The following is a 21766-nucleotide window of genomic DNA, read 5'->3' as shown; positions in this document are numbered from 1 at the left end:
CCCCTCTCCCCTCTATGTCTAGTTGTCCTTCTAGCTCTTATGTTTAAGTTGCATCTTTTACAGCATCCCTGATTCATTCCCACTAGCTTAGTTCAACACTAGAAAGGTGCTAATTGTGTCCTGTAGATTGTTTGATGATTCTTTCTGTAGCGGGTGGTATCTGATGAAACTCCCAGCTTCTTTTCCTCTGTTTAGTTCCATGTGCATTGAGAACGCGGCCCTGAATCCGGGACCTTACATTCTTGGATCATTCTTGCTCTAGAAATAACTTGGAGAGCGAGAGAATTACCAGCTTTTGGGCACAAAATTGGGCATTTAATTTCCTACATGCAGACTAAGGCTAGATTGATGGTATTGTGTCGACCCGTCCGAGCTTCACTCACGGTGCTAGTTTGTGAACCCTTGAACCGTGGACAAGCTTGTCGAATGTTAGGTGAGACTATACTACCCTCGTGTTTGATATGCTTCCTATTTCTAGTGAGTGTAGTTGCCGGAAAGATCTTGCATAATTGACACACCGTGGGGATTATGGCTGCGTTTGGAAAGGCTTTTGGGGAAAGCTTTCGGAAAAATGCAAATGTCTTTGGGCTAAAGAGATTTGGTGAAATGTAAATACTGTTTGGTAAAATGAAATTAAAAAGTGCATTGAGATGTAACTTTGGGGAAAATGTTGTTTGATGAACTTACATTTAGAAAGTCCCTTAGCATGTCAATTTATTTTTTTAACTTTAAATCGTTTAAAATTAGGAAAAAAATAATAATAACGACAATTTTTATATTTTCACGTTGAGAATAACTTAAAAGGCACATATTAACAAATTTATAAGTTACAAAAGTCAAAATATGATTACTTGCATGCAATGATATCAAAAGATCATTGTAATTAATACGATCACATGAATCATGAGGATAGAAATAAGTTCTCCTTAATATTACGAACTTCCTTAATTATTAATTCAACCCATAAATCATTATCATCCGAATATCCATACTTTCGACAAAAAAAAAATAATGGTAAAGTGTAATTTCTTGTCATCAAATTTGGCTCCTCACACACTACTCCTTTCCATGCAAAGAAATTTAGGAACATAAACAAGAACCCGATAAAAAAAACAATGCTCCATTAAGATTACATTCATCGACAAATGAAATCCTCTAGAGCCTTGAAATCCGGAGCCTTTTGGCCATTCCGATTTTCTGCTGTGGAAGGCTAGACTTTCGGAACGCTATTTCCGATGATCTGAGTATACGGATCTATCGGAAGCCTAACCTCCGCAAGAAAGAATGCCAAAGATTAAAATACGCAAACAAAATGTAAACCTCTTATGAAAGCAAGATAAATTTTGGCAAGTTAAAATTATCGGTCGGGAGTGTTTGAAATAATGCGCTTTTTCATGCTGCTCTTGCTTTAGAAACATCGGACCGATGTTTCTTGTTATTTCTCATTCGAGGTATATATTCTCAAAAAGTTCGGGAAATACCATCTCGAATGTGCAGCTACTATAGCATGCCACTAGAGTAGTAGACTATAAATGACTCAACCAACACTATTCTACCTAGCGAAAATAGTTATGATATCACAATTCACCAAGAATTAAAATAAGTGATAATAGTTTTACTTTTTGTACCAAAAATAAAGTTTTAACTACAAGTTTCAGAGCACACTTCCAAAAGACTCAACCAAGTATTCACTTCCAGTATGTTAAAGCCCTGGACTACTCAAGACAGAGGCGAGCAACCGCATCCATTTGGTACGATGATGCAAATTTGAACTGGAGTAGCTTTAGGTTAGGCAACAGCAAGAGTTGGAACAGGATGTTCTCTCTTGCTTTGACTAAGAAAAGAGAAATCCCTTCCCTTCAAGCACCAAAACATCAGTCAAGTGTATAATTTAATAAAACAACTAGATCACAATACCCCTCATAAGAGGCTTTCGTAACGAAACTGATCTAGCAAATTGATCATCTAGTATGGTGGTGAACATTGAAAACTACTCTTGCAATACATCTACCTTATGGAACCAGGACAAGGATACGGTGATCAGAAACTGACGTTTTCTGATTTCTTCAGCTGACTTGCAGTTCCGAAAATCTGGGGTCCGAAGCACCTTCAGTAGGGATCAAAAAGGATAAGGGTTAGGTCCAAGGTTAGACAAGGTTTTCTTCCCCCTCCTTTGATAAGCCGGCATTCAACATAAATCCAAAAGCTTGCCCAAATAATCCTTCGCAAGTTGGAGCCAGGAAAAACAACATGCTTGAAAATTGTTTCAGTCGCTAAACAAGTAGAGAGTCCCAGCAAGAAGTTGAAATTGGCCACAAAATGACCAAGAGTCTGAACTACTGCAACCCAATCCCAATGTTTGATCACGTACTCACCCTGTCTAAACATATGCACAGGCAAATGCAATAGCATGATTTACTGAAAGCTAAAAATTAACCAATCAATGGAACCATCAAAATTTAGCCAAAAAGAACAATGAATTAGCTAGACAGGACAGCCTCGGTTAGATGCAGGCATATGATCCTGAATCCTTCCATTCCCATCAACAGTAGACTACATAAACCAGCTCACGACGCGCCTGACTTCAAATACAAAGAGACAAACTTTCAACCTGGGTATGTCCAGAAACACACCAAGCAAAAAGATCCGGATCAGAGATAGATAAATAAATAAATAAAAATCAAACAATTAAAGCTCCCAAAGATTCAAAAACAAATTTGTCGACTGATAAAGTTGCGATTTTTCTTTCAAGGGCAACTCGCAATTCCATCTAAACGAATTTATACCTGGACGAAATGGGGATGGAGGTCGCTTAGCGCCGCGCGCATCTTGAAGTACTTGAAGCTCTGAGCGGAGGAGGCATTGGCATCCCGCGGTCGCTTCTTGCTCTGCGGTGGAAGAGGTAGTTGACTGGGAGGAGTTTGGATCTAGCGCCTGGCTAGCCCAACGCCGGAGTCGAGAGAGGCACGGGTGAGGTCGGGCGGCCTCGTCATCGCTTGCCTAAGGTCGCGTGACCACGGCGTCGCCTCGCCTGAGGTTGGGTCGCAAGATTGAGGAGAGGTCGTCGTCACTGGTCGCCTAGGAGCTCCAGATCTGGAGGGCGACCCGTTTTGACATTTCAGAGAGGGCAAGGGCTAAACTTGAAATTATAGTAAGATTGTGAGGATAATAAAGGCAAAATCAAAAAAGCACTGTGCATTATGCCGAGAATGCGAGAAAACCGAGCTGGCGCTTTCAGCCTTTTGAAAGCTCACGTTCACTCAAAGTTCTTTTGGAAAAAATTTCCAAACACCTAAATTTTAGCCCAAAGAGCTTTTGACATCCAAAATACCTTCGGAAAGCAGTTTCGAAACGCAGCCTAAGTCCGTCTTGTCTGCAACCATGCAATGAATCCCTAGCTCGCTAGAAATCAAGTGAATGATAGAGGATTCGACTCCCCGTGGTGCCTGCACAAATTGCAGAAAGAATCATACGAGAAAGAGGGGAGATAAGATACCCTTGAGGTACTCCGCTTGTCTTTTGGCGAATGCTTAATCTCGAGGTCCAGGAAGGGTGATGAAAATTACGCTTCTAGACAGCAAGCCTTACCACACAGCGCGACAGCTCTCGATTCTCGAAGTCCTTCGAGGTATCCGGCGCACCACATGTCTGATGCCGAGAACAATTGCGGTCGATCCGGTCCAACCTCGAACCAGATCCAAAGCTTTCCAAGAGCATTTCAAACTTGTCCTAAGGCGTCAACAAGAAACGGGATCGTGGGGACAAACTGACGGGACGCAGATTTGACAAAGGCCTGATGGATCTTCTTCCCCTGCTTAAAAAACTCAGATTCCTTTTCCTTTTTTTTTCCTACACGGAGAATTAGTGTTTTTTTTTTTCTCTCTTTTTTTTATTAAAAAAGGAAAGGAGGGCACGTGTCGGGCAAGTTGAGGGGAAAGACGTGGCCAATGCCTACCATGATTCCCCAAGACGGGACGGGGAAGCCTGACAGCGGAAGGAAGACGTGGTTTCTTTGACATGATTTTCAAAATCGTCTGGACATACGATATTGGTCTAGTCGGGAAAGTCGCCAACAATCAATGCGAGATTTTGATCAGAGCAATTCGCCAACTGATTCAGAGCAATTCGCCAACATAAGTCAGCATGGAGTCACACGTGAAAGTCCAAACATTGGAAAGATTTTAGATCCCATGAAACTGATTCAGCCACATTGTCTTTTGACCGTAGAAAATAGTTCAACTATCTTAACTCTCTTCCTCCTTTGCCCTAGAAATGCGGACGCGCAGCAAAGATGGACTCACAATCTCGAAAGTGCAAGTGTCGCTTCCTTGACCTAATTGTCGCGGATAAATGCGAATAAACCTTTGCTCAAATAACAGCTCTAACGCTTGGGGATGTCCTTCCTACGGATCATTGACACCGGCCATTGCTTCCCTCCTCCCTTGCACAGCACAACGTTCACATACTTCATTTGCTTGATGTTCGCACAACCGAATAGGCTACCAACAACAATGAAAAGCAATCTACGGCTATCAATACAAACGACAAGCCGGACAAGAAATGGAAAAAAAAAAATTTGCGATTGAGGGGATCGGAGCAAAAGGGATAGGATTATAGGGATGAACTTATGAAGATGAGTTTCTTGACCCGATATGATATCATGGTTATCCGAAAAGAAAAGTGATCGGTACCGGAAGATCCACATGCTTTATCCATATCACTCTATGAGAAGATTGTTAATTAAAAGTTTAGTATGCAAATATGCCCTTAGACTCAAACCCAACTTAATATTTGTTCAACCAAAATCTCTACCGCTCCTTTATGCTTACAAGGATTCATAGAAAAGATTGAATTAATCTTCATCGAAAGTCCCATGTGGTTTCTTAGGGTGCGCATGGCAACACTTCTCTCTAGAAATCAACTTCTTGCGAAAAGTTAATTTCTAGAGCAAAAATTGATTTTTCTACTTCTGCTCATGATGATTTTTTTTTTTTTCATTTCTTCAAATTGCTTCACAACTACTTTTGGAGCAAAAAAAATACTCCATAAGTAGAAGAATGAAATTGCGTAATCAAACGAATTTCTACTGAAAAAGTTACGTTACCCAACGGATTTCGGCCGCATAAGTGTTTCATGCGCACTCTTAAAGTGTTGCATATTCAAATCGAGGAAAATTGATATTTGGAATTCAGAATCGAAGATACAATGGAAGCTCTCTTATCTAGGAGTGAGCGATTCTAGGTTTCATATAGGTTCCACCTAGAACCTATAACTTACCATCCATAACAAATTTCCCATTTTTCGAACCAGGAACATACCTTGCATGCTTTGGAATCTAAAACATATTATATCACGGATTTAGCATTGGTTACATAGTCTTCACAGGTTTTACATGTATTTTTAACTTACTTATTGCAATAAACCACTACATTTAATGCTTATCACTTGTCGTTACAATCTAATGATCACAACTCATATTTAGACACACGAATAATTATGAAATATTAACAAAATAAAAGTCTCAATCATAAATGTTGCTTAAAACGGAAGCTCAAACTAGTGATTCCAAATTACACACTCATTATTGTACGCCATGGAATACCGCATAATCGCACGAAAGCATATATCAAGAAAAGCTCAAAAGCTTATTACGGATTTCAAAACTTACCCATCAGAATGGAAACCGGAATCTCCCCTGCATTCCTTGGAAACTAAACCCGGACAGGTTCTCCAACGGTTTGGTTCTAGGTTCCGGGTTTCAGATTCTACCATGGAACTATGCTCACCCTTACTCTCGTCTGCCTTTTCCTAACATTTTAACCACTATTTGTTATGAATATTTCCATCATTTTTCTTCCGCGGCTTCCGAAATTCACACTCCATTGTTGAATTTGAACAATCTACGTCCTCTCCGATCTTCATTTATAAAAGGGAAATGGACCTCATTGACCCGTGGATGGAGGGAATGAGGGGTCACATTCTATTTTTCCATTTGTTTCGGAAAAAAGACAGACTTTCATTCCTGAAAATAAGTTTGTGGATGCATACACTCCATTTGCTTCACAACAAAGAAGCTCCAGAAGGTTAATCCAAAAAAAAAAGGAGGGGGGGGGGGGAGGGGGGCTCGAGAAGGGCCTTTCTTTGGGCTTTAATTACCCAATCGGTAACTCTATTGGACTCTCTGTATCAACATGGGCTAACTTTATATCCTTGAAGGCCTTAAGGAGCGATTGGGCTTGCGTGATAAGCCCTTGTAATTCCCAGCTCATCTGTGCCCCGCAAGTCAGAGCGCTAATCAGATCAGGCCGATTCAAGGAGGCGCATCCGTTCGCGTTAGAGAAAAGTTCGCCCGGATTTCCACCGTGGATTGATCGACCGCGCAAAGCCCTCAATCGGCCTCCCCGAGCTGTCGGGGCAGACACCAGCCACAGCGCCTTCAATTTTTTGCAACCGGGTAAGTTTCATCGCTCTTGATTGCGAGCTTTCCCATTGATGGAGGCGAATGCTTGCTACATCTGGGGCTTTCTTCGTCACAGGTGGCCCATCTATTGATATTTCGTTGCTGCATCGCAACGGCTTCATCCGTAACCTGCTGTGGATCTAACTTTTGCCCTCGGAAAACAGAGTGGTTTCGTGCTTTTCAGGTTTGCCGAAAGAACAATGGCCAGAAGCTCGAGAGTGACCGAGGTATGTTTTAGATTCAGCTTGACCATTCTTCGAATCGCGATAGACCGCGAGAGGAGATATTGAAAGTTCAGAGCTGTGGCTTTATTGGGCTTTTGTCAAAACCCAAAATGACAAAAACGCCACTACAGCGAAACCATGTCCAAAGGGGTCTTCTTCTCGTCTTTTTGGTTTCCTCTCTCTCTCTTATCCGTAGAAAAACATGGTCCGATAGCAGAGCAAAGTGCTAGCACCCATCTTCAACTCCCTCGCCAATGGCGTCTCTTCTCTCTCTTCCTTCGACTTCCTTAACAACGAGGCTCGCCGTCGCCTCCAATCATCCTCCTTCCTCATTCAAGGTACTCTCTCCTCTCTTCTCTCCCCCTCTCGCAGATATGATGACCCCTCTCACTGTTGTAAGCAAATTCTCAATCTTTCACCTCGCAGGGCGACTCAAGCAACTTGAGAGCGAGACCGTGCTTGTTCCCTCCTCTGAAGCTTCAGCTGAAGAGCAAACTATTGCAAAAGCATCCGCTCGTCGTCAGCAGCAAGGCTTCTTCGTCGCCGGCGGCCGAACCGTCGTCCTCCCCCGTCCGATTCAGGCTGGATAACCTGGGACCCCAGCCTGGATCGAGGAAGAAGGCCAAGAGAAAGGGAAGGGGAATATCGGCGGGTCAAGGAGCGAGCTGTGGGTTCGGGATGAGGGGTCAGAAGTCCCGGTCTGGACCGGGCGTCATGAAGGGCTTTGAGGGTGGACAAATGCCGCTCTACAGGCGTATCCCTAAATTGCGTGGCATTGCGGGAGGTAATGAATCGTCGCTGTTTCTTGTTGCTTTGTTTGGTCACGATTAAGACGTCTTGGTGCTTGTCCCATTTTAGGATGACATGAGGTTTGTTTGTGGGATGGGCATTGTTGAGGTTTGTTTATATGAGTTTTTTGTAATGGGTGGCGGATGCCATGACCAAGGGTAACGCAGAAGTTGGGGACTATGAGTGTCTGAAAGTTGTTTGTAGAAATGATTCTCTGAGGAAGGAACAACAAGAATTGGGGGTTTAATCTTTAGGACTTTTCGGTTTTGCTTTCTTGGTTTGGATGTTGATCTAACAAACTGGTGTGATAATTGGTGTGGACTTGTTAAAAATGCATTTCTTAAGGCAATTGTCAATAGTTATGAAACTAATTAATTGGGGTAATGGAGATCATTACGAATTTTCAGTTTTGCAACTGCAGATATAGGTTCGACAATTAGGCCCTTACCATCCATATATTCAACCCTCGTCACACGTTGTTTTTAGCTGAAGCTGGTTGAGCTGAGTAGTTTACTTTGATTTTGAATGTTTCGACACTTCCCATGCTAGTTTATAGTTTTCCTGTGTTCAGACTTTTTCGGAATATGGTAAAGAAAGCTCTACTTCAAAGCTGAAAACGTTAGACAAAAAAAAAATGTGAATCTATTGCAGCAAGGACTACTCTCTGGTCACCCTATCACAATAAGGTTTGTGATCTTTTTGCATTTAATTACCAACCAGACATAGAAAATTGGGATGACTTCAAAAACTCTGTAAAGAAAAGTTTTTGGATCCTTTTTTTTCCTGGATATTGTACTCTAGCCCAGGCAGATCATCATGTTCGATCGCACTCATTCAGAAGTTTTTTGTTGATGGCTTGGCCTAGTCCTGGGTTATCTGCTCCCTGGTTCTGACCAAATATCTGCATTCTATTTCTGCCTTATTTGGTAGTCAACAAAATATGATGCCACCCTATCCTGTGTGCATATGATTTTGGGATGGATTATGCTTAAATGTATAGTTGGTTAGAATTTTTATGGAAGCGAGGATATTGGCAAGGCATGCTAGATCCTGGAGAAGTTGGACAAAATATTTATATAACAGTTCTTCTTGGTAGTCTTCTAAACTCACTCGTTATATGATGAGCATCTGTCCATGAGCAAGTTCCATTTTTGAGTATATATTGAGATTGATCGACAAATATAGTTTCCACTTTTATTCGGTTCATTATTTCATTCTTTAAAATCAAATCCTAGGATTTCTGTAACGAGTGCCTTTATGTATCACTAATCTGATTAGTGGATGCACCATGGAGTCATGCTTTCTTACTTTCTTTCATCTCTGGGCCACTAGTGAGTACATGGAGAGGCGTAATAGAAATGGTTTAGATGATAGTCATCCAGATTTAGGGCAATCCAGAATACACGACTTCAGAGTTGTATGAATTATATAAGATGCCATTTATATCTATCTTGATTGTGAAGAATCATTGATTATGGGACTTTTCTTCGGGAGAATGCTTGATATGCCTTTACTACGATGGCCTGAAATAATGACTGAAAGAAAAAAAGATGGTGGGAAATTTCAAGGGGCCAGCAGTCATATCTCCCCTGGAATTCTTAGTTTTACCTACAAAATTGGAATGAGTGGTGTGAATATAGATATAATCATGTTGTGGTATGCCAGTTCTCTTGTTGTGCTTTTCTGCCTTATGTTTGTCTCTTCAGTTGAAAATTCTAGTGCACAGGTTTGTAGATGAGAAAATATTTTCTTTGGTGGGCACAAATGTCTATCCGTCTCATGTGCCTAATTATATACTTTATAAAATGTAATTGCTGAGACCTTTTGTTTCTTTGTTTTACTGGCAAGGCATGCATGCGGGATTACCTAAGTATGTTCCTGTCAACCTAAAGCACATCAAAGCAGCCGGATTTCAAGAAGGGGATGAGGTGTCTCTAGAGACTTTAAAGAGTAAGGGTCTGATTAACCCATCTGGAAGAGAAAGGAAACTCCCTTTGAAGGTAAGAACATGCTTGGGTATGGCTGAAGTGTTGGCACAGTAATATAAAGGCTATCCCTGCTCCTCTTTGGTGCATCGCCTGTTTCTTTTTACCCCTTTGAGCAGCACTTCTACCCTTGGTGGAGGCTTTTTAAGTGTCATTTGTAGCAGTTAGGCCTCAAAATTTTGTCAATGATGTCTCCATCTTCTAGATTTCATTCAGAAGCACGTGCTTGCTCCCTATATCTGCTTAATGGAACTTGTATTCCCCGTTTTTCCGTCATAAGCATATAAGTGGATTTATCATTGTCGTTAGTGCTCATGAGTTGAATCCGTTCAATATTGCCTTCTCTAATCAGTAATCATAATATGCGCTTATCATGCAATGCTTGTGTTTTTCTAGCTTTGTAGAAGAAGGATTAGAAAATCTTTTATTGCCTTACTTGTAAGTTTTCTCGAACTTTTGTGAACTGTTTGGTTGCTATCACGGTTTCAGATTTTAGGAGATGGGGAACTGAGTGTCAAGTTAAATGTAAAGGCCCGTGCCTTTTCAGCAGCAGCGAAAGAGAAGCTCGAGGCTGCTGGCTGTTCCCTCACTGTCCTGCCTGGCCGAAAGAAGTGGGTTAAGCCTTCTGTTGCCAAGAACTTGGCACGTGCCGAAGAGTACTTTGCCAAGAAAAGGGCTGCATCTGCTGCACCGGAACCTTCTTCGTGAGCCATTTCAAACTTTCGAGGTGTTCATTTTTTGGCCCCCCTCTCCTCTATGTCTAGTTTCCCTTCGGGCTCTTATGTTTAAGTTGCATCTCTTACAGCATTCCTGATTCATTCCCATTAGCTTAGTTCAGCACTGGAAAGGTGCTAATTAAGGTTAGTGTCCTGTAGATTGTTTGACGATTCTTTCCATAGCGGAAGACGTATGCTGAAACTCCCAGCTTCTTTCCTCTGTTTAGTTCCATGTACATTGGGAACGCGACCCTAAATCCAGGACCTTACCTTACCTTGGATCATTCTTGCTCTGGAAATAACTTGGAGAGAGGGAGACTACGACTAGATTAATGGTATTGTGTCGGCCCGTCTGAGCTCCGCTTGTGGTGCTAGTCTGTGAACCCTTGAACCGTGGACAAGCTTGTCGAATGGTAAATGAGACTGTCCCACCCTTGAGTTTGATATACTTCCTATTTCTGAGAGTGTAGCTGCCGAAAAATGCGCATAATTTACACGCCATTTGAATTAAGTCCATCTGGCCTGCGACGATGCAATGAATCTCTATAGCTCGCCAGAAATTAAGCGAACGATATAGGATCCGATTCCCTGTGGTGCCTGCTCAAATTGCGTAAAGAATCTTACAAGTAAACAGGAAAAGAAGAAGAAGAAGAAGAAGAAGACGACGACGACGACGACGATAACGATGGAGAGGTAAGATATGCTCGAGGAGCATGAAAGATGATTAAAATTACAGTTCTAGACAGCGGAGCCTTACCATAGAGCACTCTTGATTTGCGAAGGTTTTTTAGGCCTCCGGCGAATCACATGTCGATGCCGACAACGGTTGTGATCGATCCGGTCCACCTCGAACCAGATCCAAAGCTTTTCCGAGAGCATTTCAAACTTGTGCTAGGGGCGTCAACAAGAAACGGGGATCGTGGGGACAACCAAACGGGACGCAGATTTGACAAAGAGCTAATGGACCTTCTTCCCCCGTTTTAAAAAACTCCCATCCCTTTTCCTTTTTTCCTTTTCCTTATTTTTCCTAGTCAGAAAATTAATTTTTTTTCTTTTTTTAAAAAAAAAGCAGGGGGGGCCACGTGTCGAGCAAGTTGAGGGGAAAGACGTGGCCAATGCGTGACGCGATTCCCCAAGACGGAACGGAAGACGTGGCTTCTCCGTTCCCCGGGGGGGCCTCTCCTCTGACTCCGGTCCACGTGATAATTAAATGTCGCCCGCAATTAATCCGACCTATTATCTTTAAATTAAGGAAAAATAGGAAAAAAAATTTCGAATGAGGCCTGGAAAAAAAGTAATGGAGATAATAAAAGCTAGAAAAAGTAAACGGATGGCTGAAAATATCCGAGAGAGAAAGCATCCTAGTCACCTCCACCGTCACGCATCTTATCGCGATTTCTCTCTCTCTCTCTCTCTCTTTTGTTTCTTTTTTTTTTTTACACGTCTTTCCTTTACAATTAAGCAAAAATCGTGTTCCGACCATTATGTGGGTTTTTTTCCAATTTAATTTTTTTAAAAATAATATTTACAAAAATATTTTTTAAAAATAAATATTAACGGATTTGGGCCTCGCTCGGCAGCCCAACTGCCGAGCAAGGCTTGCTCGGCAGCTGGGCTGCCGAGCGGCTGGCCTGGTGGGCCAGCTTGGCTGCTCGGCAGCCCAACTGCCGAGCAGCCCACTCTCTGGGCAGTTGGGCTGCCGAGCAAGCCCATCTCCCCTTTTTTTTTTTTTTTTTAATAAATTTCGGTTTTCAAGTGTTTTAATTATTTATATTTATAATATTTTCATATTTTTTTAACATTTTTATATTTATTTTATTTTATTTTTTTTGCGAAGCTTATCTTTATAACATAATTAGTATTAATTAATACAAAAAATTATTAAGATTTATAATTCATAAATAATGTTGTAATTATGTAATTAATTGAAAATATTCACATAAGGAAAATCCTCAATACCAAACGAAAAGAAACCCTAGCCGCAGTATAAAAAATAAAGCCCAAAAAAAAAATTTTCGGGGGCGTTGCCCCCGAACCCCCACGCCAATTTGTTCGCACCGCAAAGGAGATTTGTTCGCTTGCTCCAAGTTGGGCCTATCGGCCCAACTCTCCGCGTCACGAACCAAATCTCAATTTTTCCTCCATTTTTTGGACCGCACAAAAATATGTCGGGTCGGGTCATAAACCGGACCGGATACATAAAATTCAAAACATATATTAACAATATATGAAATTAATTGAAAATATTCATAATATAAATTTGGTAAAATATTCATATAAATAATGTTGTAATTATGCAATTCGGTCGGCTAAAAAGATTGAAAGAGGAGGAAAGGAGGGTTCATTTAATATCGAGAAGTAACATCGAAAGGAAAAAAAATGCAAAATTGACAAGGAAAAATGGAGGAAATTTTGCAAAACCGGTCCATTTTCAACGCCTTCTTTACAGCCTAGCATCGGCAGTGGACCCTCTCACCTTTCCTTCGTGTCCTACCATTCATAGCTCGTTAATTGAAAAAATAAGTTACCCGTAACGAAACCTTAAAACTTATTACGAAAGTGCAATCGAATCTTAAAACTTATCGAAAAATTTACAGTTGAGTCTCAAAATATTTCAAGAAGTGCAATCAAGTCCTAAAATTTATCAAGTCGATACAATCCTTGCAGCCGAAACACCGTTGACCGGTGAATTAATTTTTGCGGGAAGGATTCACGGGACTCTTTACTATCAATGCGGTTGACGAGGCCACGTGCGCGCGCTCGTTGCGAGCAGATCGCCGAGACAGTCCCCGTTCTCCATCATCTAGTTACGACGGACCTTGTGTGAAGAGACTTCATGATCGTCGACATCTTAGTGAGGGCCGCGGTGACGGGCTCTTCAATCTCCCAACCTTTGATTGTGAGTGGTGCGGAATAATTACGGCCCAAATCGATGTTTCTAATAGCGTGGATGGGACACTAAACGCCGAGCTTTTCGTGATAAGAAAAAAAATAAGGAGATGCTTTTTATATTTTTCCGAGCGAACTTTCCTTTTTGAAAAATTTCAAATAAGGGCTTTAAATAAGTGAGTATTATTTTAAATAAGGGCACAATATGTGCTCACTATTTCAAAGAAGGTCATGACCAAAGGTGTATTTATCCTTTATATTGTCTGCATTTCTTTTTCTTTTTTTTTTTGTCCCGACCTTGTCAATTTTGCATTTTTTTTCCCTTCGATGTTACTTCTCGATATTAAATGAACCCTCATTTCCTCCTCTTTCAATCTTTTTAGCCGACCGAATTGCATAATTACAACATTATTTATATGAATATTTTACCAAATTTATATTATGAATATTTTCAATTAATTTCATATATTGTTAATATATGTTTTGAATTTTATGTATCCGGTCCGGTTTATGACCCGACCCGACATATTTTTGTGCGGTCCAAAAAATGGAGGAAAAATTGAGATTTGGTTCTTAAGCTGGTGGACCTAGTTCAGGTTTACTTAGGGCATGTTGGATCTTCTAGCTAATGGATGTTGCCGAAGCTTGCCCATATTTGCATTTCGAGCCCTTGTGAGGATCGTGGGGATTGATAGTTAGGACCGTGATCAAGTCTATTCCAAAGACACCGAACAATTCCATTATGAGATTTTGATTTCAATTTTTCAATCGAGCCGTACGATCGCACTTAATAGTACACAATTTGACAACAATTCTAATCCCCAACCCATTGGCAAAGTGCTCAACCATTCGACAATTTATAAGCAAATGGTATAACTATATTCATAGGTGGATATAAATAATGGACGAGCCTAAGCAGCCATGCTTAGTGTCGATAAAATTGGGTCTAATTTTAGAACCAATTCGGATTAAATCCGCCCATTCGAAGTTTGAATCGCCATTTCTAAACTTAGGATGTACAGTTGCGCCGGTTGAATCGCGAACTGGACCATGGGGATTCGGCTTTGACTTAATACTCAAGTCGGTCGAAGCCTCGATTTCTATGCTTGAGGTCGAAGCCAACCCGAGCTGCGCACTTCACGTTGGATCGGACCGGGTTAAGGAAAAGAAAAGGCGTTTCGATCGGATCCGGATCCAGATCCAGATCCAGATCCAGCCCCAGTTTCGAAGCCGCCGCGCGTGGGGAAACGAAGAATTCCCACATTGTACTCATCACGACAATGTCAACAGTCTCGACACCCTCTCCTCCCTCCTCCCCGCTTTCCGGCATTTCCAATTCAAACCTAAAAACCTAACCATTTTGAAAACGTGAACTCCCCCAACGGTGGGGGAGAGGAGAGCGGTCCGCTCTCGCGGGCCCCACAACCGGCCACAGATATTTTTTGGTCTTTTTCGAAGGATTCTTTGTGTTTTTTTTTTTTTTCCAGGGATTAAAATAAAGGGGATTCCCCAAAGAGGGGTGGGTGTTAAAGCCGATGAGATTTCTCGCGGGGGGCACCGCCTGCGTGAAACAATCAGAAGAAGAAAGAAAAAAATAAAAAAATGCGATCTTTTTCCTTTCACTTCGGCTCGATTCATTAGTTCTGGAGAGAGAGAGACAGAGAGGGGGGCAAAGAAACAGAGACGTTGCAGCCTTGCATTTGCAGGCCTTTCCCTTTTCTCTCCTTCTCTCTCTCTCCTCTGTCATCGCTGTTGCCCAATAACACGAGAACGCTTTTGCTTCTCTCTCTCTCTCTGCATATTATTTTTCATTTTTTGCAGATTCTCTCCCCTCTGGCTCGTCTCTCTCTCTCTCGATCTCGACATCAAATCCCTCCTCGTCTATAAGTTGAACTGTACCTCTCCAACGTGACCCTTCTTTGTACCCTCTTTGCCTAACCTCCCCTGTTGCTTGTTAATGCTCCGTCCCTTCCTTCTTTCCTTCTTCCTTTTTTTCTCCCTAGAAAATAGTCCTCCTTTGGAGGAGCCCTTGTACAGTTTTTAGCTCAGGTACGCGCACACACACTCTCTCTCTCTCTCTCTCGTGGGTTTGTGTTTGAAAGGAAGAAGCTTTTGTCTCTCATGTGTTTTGGGCTTTGACGGCTCATCTTGTATGTTTCTTCTTAATTATTAGTGCGTTTTGATTCTTCAATTTGCAGATCTTGATACCTTGTGGATTTTCGTTTCAATCTGAGCTGAGATTTGGGGGTTATGCGAAGCTTCTTAATTTCTTCACCTGCCCGAAATTCATCTTCGAAAGCAACTAAGTTTTTTTTTTTTTTTAGCTTCATTTCTGGACCCTATGTTTCCAGATCCATGTTGGCAAGCGCAAATCCTGTAGATTTGCTCTGACCCCATTTTTTGTTTGTGATTTCCCCTCAATGGAATCGGGCTAATTGCGCCGGTTCCGTCGGTTTCTTGGAGAATTTCTCGGGGAAAATTCGAACCTGTCGATTATTCCGACGTTGTGGTTGTTATTTTTCTGCTTGTCCTTTCTGGGTCGGAGTCAAGATGCTGTCTCGAGTTCTTTATTTCGAAATTAAGTAATTAATTGGACATATCTCGCTGACCAGATCTTGATCTTGAAACTGCTCGCATCTATTGCACGCCATCTCAATTAACTGATGTAATTTACAAAAGTTCTGTTTTGTTTTACCCTTCCCAATCAACGGTTCTTGCTTTAACTCCGATCTGTTTCTGTGGACAGGAACTTGTTGTATACACAAATATCAACTCAGAAAGAGCACATATTTATCTTTCAAGAACGACAGAAAATGAATCCCTGTTCGATCCAGCAAAGTGCGTTTGTGTCCCGCGAAGAAATGAGGAGAGAGGCAGTGGTTTGTCCGAAGCCTCGCCGTCTTAATTTATTAAGCGCCACCATCCATGAGCACCACCCAGTCAGGCCCTTCAGATGGCACTTGGGGTGACTCTCTCTCTCTCTCTCTTCACGTTTGCTTGAGTTCTTATTTAGTAGTCGATGTTTTCAAGGTACTCATGGTCTGTTGCTCGCTTGATCTGCAGGAGCCAAGCTGAACTAAGCGATCTGAGAGCAGGGACTGAGGTTTTGGAGATCATCCTGACAAAGGTACTCTTTTCAAAGCTGCTCTTAAGCTTATCAAGTTCGTCTCTTTTTAGTATAGTTTGGTGCATTAGATGGATCTGAGATCTGAAACTGCGGATCTGAAAATTGAGATACTCGTAGCATGTACTTGGCCTCTGGTTTTTGTTATTTTAAAGATGTCATGGAATACTAGCAAGATGTGCCAATTCAAGCTCATTGCCGTTAAGACTTCGATTAGTGTTTGGGGTCTAGATTTCTATGCTGATTTCTATTTTGGATGGCATTGCAGGGTGGCAATGGTATGGAAGAATTTAGTGCACAGATGGCCTCGTCGCCCCCATTTTTTTGCGGGTCGCCGCCGAGTAGAGTAGCTAACCCATTAATTAAAGATGATCGGTTCGGGGATGATAGCTTCCCCCCGTTCTCACCGCTGTCGCCGATCCCTGCCCCTTCAGGACTGTCCTCATCTCCATCATCGTCCTCAAGGAAAGGAGGCTGCGTTCGCGCGAGTTTTGGGAACAAACCGGCGGTGAGAGTGGAGGGATTTGATTGCCTCAACAGGGACCGCAGGAACTGCGGTATCCCGGCCCTGGCATAGAGAAAGAGCAGAGGACCCACGAATCGAACCACCACACCCCGACCACTAAAGTTATCCCTTTTTTCCGCCAAATTGACGAGCTCGGGAGATTTTTGAAATCGCGAGGGAGCATGGAAGGAGAATGTCCTTTTTTGTTAGTGTATATATGTCGAAAAGGATCCTTATGTAAATTGAGTGGGAAGTGTCTTGTAAGTAAGTGAGTTGTTGACCAAAATAATTGAGAGGAGAGTGTCTTTTAGGTGTGTCTATTGGTTGGAAAGTCTACTGAGAGATTTGAGTAGCCCCCCTTTGTTTGTCTTTCCTCTTTGGTTTATTTTGTATGTAAAGAGAGAGAGAGTCGAAAGAGGATGGGGGAGTTTTTCAGGGTCTTTTGAAGTTTCATGGAGCGGCTTAAAGATGGTGAAGGTTGTACAAAATCTGGTTGAAGTTGAGTAATAGTAAATTATGTGTAAATACAAATCCTTTGTTTACATCTGGCTTTTTTTGGTGGGAGTCTGTTTTATCTTCCCATTTGTCTTCTTGTGTTAACTGGAGAAGGACATGGAATCTGCTTTGTTTTTCAGGCTTTGGCACACTTTTTGTTAATCTGATTTTTGAATGTGAATCTGGAAAAGTTAAACGTGATGTGTGATGATGTTTGCTTGGGATCCACGCGCAGCATGGGCATCCTCGACTCAACTGCGGGCCAAAGTTTCTAATTTCGCAGCATGGTGCGGCAGCACGTTGACTATGATGTCTCGTGTGCTTATCTAATCGTGAGATATGGCATCAATTGCGCATCCGAGGCAAGAAATGGGCGTCTTTTCTTGGTGGGTTTCTTTGTTTTTTTATGTCTGTTTGAACCCTTTTGCTGAGGTATTGGGAAATGGTCCTCCGAATATTTAATCGATTGAAGCCTGATGAATCATCACTTCATCAGTATGCTGGCGAGGCATGCCCCTCCACTCGCACCAGTTAGTGTTGTATCGCACGGCCACGATGAACGTGTTATGCTTGTCGCAACGCTTCGGATGTGGGGAAGTTTGGTTGTTGGTTGAGGGTAATATTTGTGGGGTTGGGTTTTGGATTTGGGTGGGTGATGCCGATCAGGCAAAAATCCATTATTGCACGCAAGACACATCTAACCTGTGGGACGCACCATCTGCCCATGTCTCTGTAAAACTACATTATATGGTTGGTTTGGCCAAGGACATCGTGATACAAAAGATGAATTGACGCGAAAAAGATGATGATGAGATGCTCTAAAGCGTTTTTCTTTTCGCATTTCTGCAGATTTAGGAGGCGGTGTTGCTTAAAAGGTATAGGTTTTTCCATACAAATCCGACTGGGAAAACTGTTGTTTGAGGTGCGAATCGGGTCTGAACCTTGAATTTGATCTCCGAGTCTATGCACATGGATCGGCAAGTTAAGGGTCGTCCGAGTTGGAGACTTCTGGATTGGCCTTCCAATGCTTAAGTTAGTAAGAAAGAGCTCGATTAACTTAGAATAGGAGCCGGGAAGAACGAATTAGTGGGCGGGACTTCGATAGAATCTAATGCAGGGGCATTTACTTGACGGGGTCTACGGACCATTGGGGGGTTTTTGCACAGCTAGCGGGGGCAAAGATCATCTTGCTGACATGTTGTGGGCTCGCCCGATTGATGAGCACGCATTACATTCCCTAAGCCTCAGTGCAGATCCACCATTATCACATATTCATACACCTCCGTTTATGGGGTTCTACTACTCTCTTTCAAATTACAATTTTGATCATAAATAGGGAGGCTAAAAATGTGATCTTTGTGTCTACCAGAGTCCCGAATTCAGGTTACAAGTCCATTGTCGTGTTGCATGGTGAGAGCCGTCTCTCCACTTGACTGCGGTCACTATTTCATCTCAGCAATTCGTTTATACCACGAACATTTGAATTTCGACCACTGCTGAAAGCGTACAGCAAAAGCTCGACACGTTCAAAATATCCAGTTGGACTCACCTTCACTCGGTTCTTCGATATAAAAAACTTATACGATACAATTTACAAGTGCATCTCAACAACTTTCGCAACGAGTAGCACTACCATCAACAAGTAAATAAGTGCCTACTATTAGAGTATTTGGATATTGCATCACTCGTCTATTTAAGAGTTTGAGATTTTATAACAGTTAGCAAGAGTTCGACAAACTTTTCACCTACAATTGCACTTTCGACAATCATTACTTCACAGGTCTCCATCACGATAGCTTGTCGCACTGAAAGAATGAAGACTCTTATGCACCAAATTACTCTCTAGGGAAAATTACGTTACATATAATGTCTGTTCAAATTCGACATTTGTCGACCTAGATGGCGAGGACATGCCTCGGCTACCAAAAGGCTCACCTAAAAGTGGAGGTATCATTTACAGAAGTGAATGTGATGGAGAGATCTGCAAAGCCACTGTAACAATATTCTCCCGAGAGACTTCTACAGCCAACTCATTGATTTGAGTCGTTACGGTGCTAAAAACAGGGAAAAGGACATAGCAGAAATCCTTTCATGGTCAGGTTGTTCATCTTATCGTATGTTAGCTCGTCCTTCCTCGTTTTCGGCGGATGCTGATAAGCTCTAGCAGTCACATCGCTCTGATCGTATGACAAACTGCAGTCGGCCTTTGGGTCGGGCGGAAGGAGAGCTACATGGACAAACAAAAGAAGCCCCAGAAAGGAAAAGACGAAATTAGAGAGAGTGTGTGTCCGTGATGAAAACGATGCAGCGCCTCTTTGACCGGCCGATCCAACCATTCAGAGGACTGGCGGCCTTTCGAGCCCTGCCGAAATGGACGATAGAAGACGCATGCCGCGGCATGAGGTCTAAGGCGAACATGTCGCGCTCCATTGCCATCTTTATTCAGGACGATGTATCTCTCATCATCCAAAACCCAAGTTTGATTTTAGTCTTAACATCGATCCGAACCCGAAATCAGAGACCCTTTGGCAAATAGAGCTCGAGACCATTTAAAAACATCTCTTTCAACCTCAAGATAACAGGCAAGTCTAATCTTTACGAGATCTCTCCGTGGAGTCACCCGCTTGAAGTTTGTCTGTTGTATCTGGTAAAATAAAAGGCAAAGGTTTGTCTCAAAAGTACTTGTCGCTTACTAAGGAAACAACGGAGACAGCGACCAGGAAAAAAAGATTGTTTCCTCCACTTTCTAGGGATTGGTCTGACCGACAAATTTGCACATCCACGGTTAACGTTCCTCGCGCGTTGCTTCCCCACCCTTTCTGAATTCCAACGGGGTTTGCTTGCCCCCTCACAATGATAAAAAAAAAATCTACAAATCACTTGTCTTTCGTTGTAATTAACTTGCAAAACACTTAGCCAATATCTTAGTCATGTGACCCAGTTCAGGATTGAGATTGATGGGGAAAGTCCTGGGGATCCCACGCCACGTCCCGATCCCGCTTACGAGGAACAATTCCTCTCTTCGTCTCGATGAAAGGGTAAGAAAGAGTATTTTAGACGTTAGAACCGCTCGTGGTTCGAAGTTCGGAGGGGTAGACCTTCCCTTTCTGCCAACTATCTCAATTTATATGGAGACGATTTATTGGGTTGGTCATAATAGGTGTTCAATCAATTGAGGTGATTCTTTCGTTTTCAATCATGTTCACTAAAATGACCAGTCATGACCAGTCAAGTAGAGTCGGGTGCTGAGTCAGACCAGCAATCTTTAATTCGGATGTCACAGAGCAATTGAGTAATCCCTAAAATTTTTAGTGGGATCGAATACGATTAGGAGCGATCGATGACGCGATAGAATTATGTTAAAGAGTTGTCCTAAGAGTCTTTTACCAAATCAGCAAAATGAAGTGAATTCGTAATCTTCAAAATATCGAACTCTCCCGAGACATGCATGATTAATATTTTCGGACGCTCACGGATCACAAGATCTCTATTCGCTATCACCACACATCCGGCCTCAAGTTCCAAAACATTGGTCTCAGTTCATCTTTGGCTCGCTATATATGAGGAACCACCAATGTCCCCATTCGTCGTGCAGTGCCATTCACGTAGGCATCATTCGTTTTTCTTTTCTCTGCTCTCAAGTATTTAACAACATTTTCTTCGGACAAAAGCCAGAAAAGCAAAAAAAAGAAAAACAACAGCAATATATCAATTATCAAGAACTATGAAGAGGCGAAGGGCGAAGGGCGTGGGAGCTTCCCACAAGCCCGCTAGATCACCATCATCGTCAGACAAAGAAGACGCCCACGCTCAGGGATTTGTCGGAGCCGAGGCAGCAGCTGCGGAGGCTAAGGAGGAGGACGGGGAGAAGGTGAGGGTGGCGGGAGGAGGTGCGGCGGCAGTGGCGGCGGCGGAGATGGTGGAGGGGTGGGAGGAGTGGGTGTGGTGGATGTGGGAGGTGGCCGGTGAAGAAGCGGTGTAATTCGGGTCTGTTTGGTCGCCGTTCTGGGACGGGGAGTTCATGGACGACGAAGCATACAACACGCTCTTCGGCGATGTGGCGTGGGAGGGCGACCTTTGGAACTTGAAGGATTTGGAGAAACCAAAGGCTTGAGAGAAGAGAGAGAGAGAGTGGGTTTCACTTTTCAGTAAGCAATGCTCCAGGCCAGCGTCTCTTCCCAACTTCGTCTTCTTCTCCTCCCTTTTATCTCCATCTCTCTTTTACTTTACATCACGTCCTCAAACCGTAGGAATCAAAAGAGTTGCGAAAATTTGAAGGATTTGATATGAGAGGCAAATCGAGTAAGCAAATGAGAGTAATATTCAAAATGCCTTTGTAAAGGCTTTATTTAAAGAAATCACAAGCTTAACTATAAGCTTTTAGTACAAACTCACAAATCCATCTCTCTTATATGCTAGGGCTTCTATATCTCACTCTCTCTAAAGAAAAACTAACTATCATGCCCCCCATATTTATAGGAAAATTCCATCGCCTTATAGTGTGAAAGCGTCAATCGAAATCTTATTTAAAAGGAGTCCAAATCAAAGTTGTGTTTTACTTTAACCAAAAACCTTGTCC

At 42.4% G+C, this 21766-nt stretch overlaps 2 protein-coding genes and 1 long non-coding RNA gene across 5 annotated transcripts; 2 read left to right on the top strand and 1 right to left on the bottom strand.

The window, feature by feature from the left end:
- LOC125315012 lies at positions 1-15366 on the bottom strand. The gene is made up of 3 exons (XR_007198356.1): positions 15129-15366; positions 8132-8135; positions 1-12 (listed from the first exon to the last, which is right to left on the bottom strand). It is a non-coding gene; the product is annotated as an uncharacterized LOC125315012 (long non-coding RNA).
- On the top strand, positions 6855-10395 carry LOC115752540 (50S ribosomal protein L15, chloroplastic). Of its 2 annotated transcripts, none has more exons than XM_048278755.1 (4): positions 6855-7022; positions 7111-7468; positions 9322-9473; positions 9942-10395. In XM_048278755.1, the coding sequence occupies exons 1-4, from the start codon at positions 6939-6941 to the stop codon at positions 10164-10166; spliced, it is 819 nt and encodes a 272-aa protein (XP_048134712.1). In that variant the 5' UTR covers positions 6855-6938; the 3' UTR covers positions 10167-10395. The 2 variants fall into 2 exon arrangements, with proteins under 2 accessions (XP_048134712.1, XP_030546639.1); XM_030690779.2 differs by having other exon boundaries at positions 6859-7022; positions 9948-10395.
- Positions 14988-17223, top strand: LOC115751476. Of its 2 annotated transcripts, none has more exons than XM_030689402.2 (4): positions 14988-15112; positions 15810-16028; positions 16127-16190; positions 16456-17223. In XM_030689402.2, the coding sequence occupies exons 2-4, from the start codon at positions 15877-15879 to the stop codon at positions 16762-16764; spliced, it is 525 nt and encodes a 174-aa protein (XP_030545262.1). In that variant the 5' UTR covers positions 14988-15112; positions 15810-15876; the 3' UTR covers positions 16765-17223. The 2 variants fall into 2 exon arrangements, with proteins under 2 accessions (XP_030545262.1, XP_030545268.1); XM_030689408.2 differs by having other exon boundaries at positions 15100-15213.
- Positions 17224-21766: the final 4543 nt, after the last annotated feature.

This window comes from Rhodamnia argentea, chromosome 5, assembly GCF_020921035.1.
Source record: "Rhodamnia argentea isolate NSW1041297 chromosome 5, ASM2092103v1, whole genome shotgun sequence".
Lineage (NCBI taxonomy): Eukaryota > Viridiplantae > Streptophyta > Magnoliopsida > Myrtales > Myrtaceae > Rhodamnia > Rhodamnia argentea.
This window is presented reverse-complemented; position numbering and strand designations above follow the sequence as displayed.

What these genes read in the sequence shown, in the direction of transcription:
- LOC115752540 (XM_048278755.1), top strand. Translation starts at nt 6,939, where the DNA reads ATGGCGTCTCTTCTCTCTCTTCCTTCGACTTCCTTAACAACGAGGCTC. An exon ending in ATTGCGTGGCATTGCGGGAG is followed by an intron (nt 7,469 to 9,321) that starts GTAATGAATCGT and finishes TTTACTGGCAAG; the next exon opens with GCATGCATGCGGGATTACCT. An exon ending in AAAGGAAACTCCCTTTGAAG is followed by an intron (nt 9,474 to 9,941) that starts GTAAGAACATGC and finishes TTGCTATCACGG; the next exon opens with TTTCAGATTTTAGGAGATGG.
- LOC115751476 (XM_030689402.2), top strand. Translation starts at nt 15,877, where the DNA reads ATGAATCCCTGTTCGATCCAGCAAAGTGCGTTTGTGTCCCGCGAAGAA. An exon ending in CCCTTCAGATGGCACTTGGG is followed by an intron (nt 16,029 to 16,126) that starts GTGACTCTCTCT and finishes CTTGATCTGCAG; the next exon opens with GAGCCAAGCTGAACTAAGCG. An exon ending in TGGAGATCATCCTGACAAAG is followed by an intron (nt 16,191 to 16,455) that starts GTACTCTTTTCA and finishes ATGGCATTGCAG; the next exon opens with GGTGGCAATGGTATGGAAGA.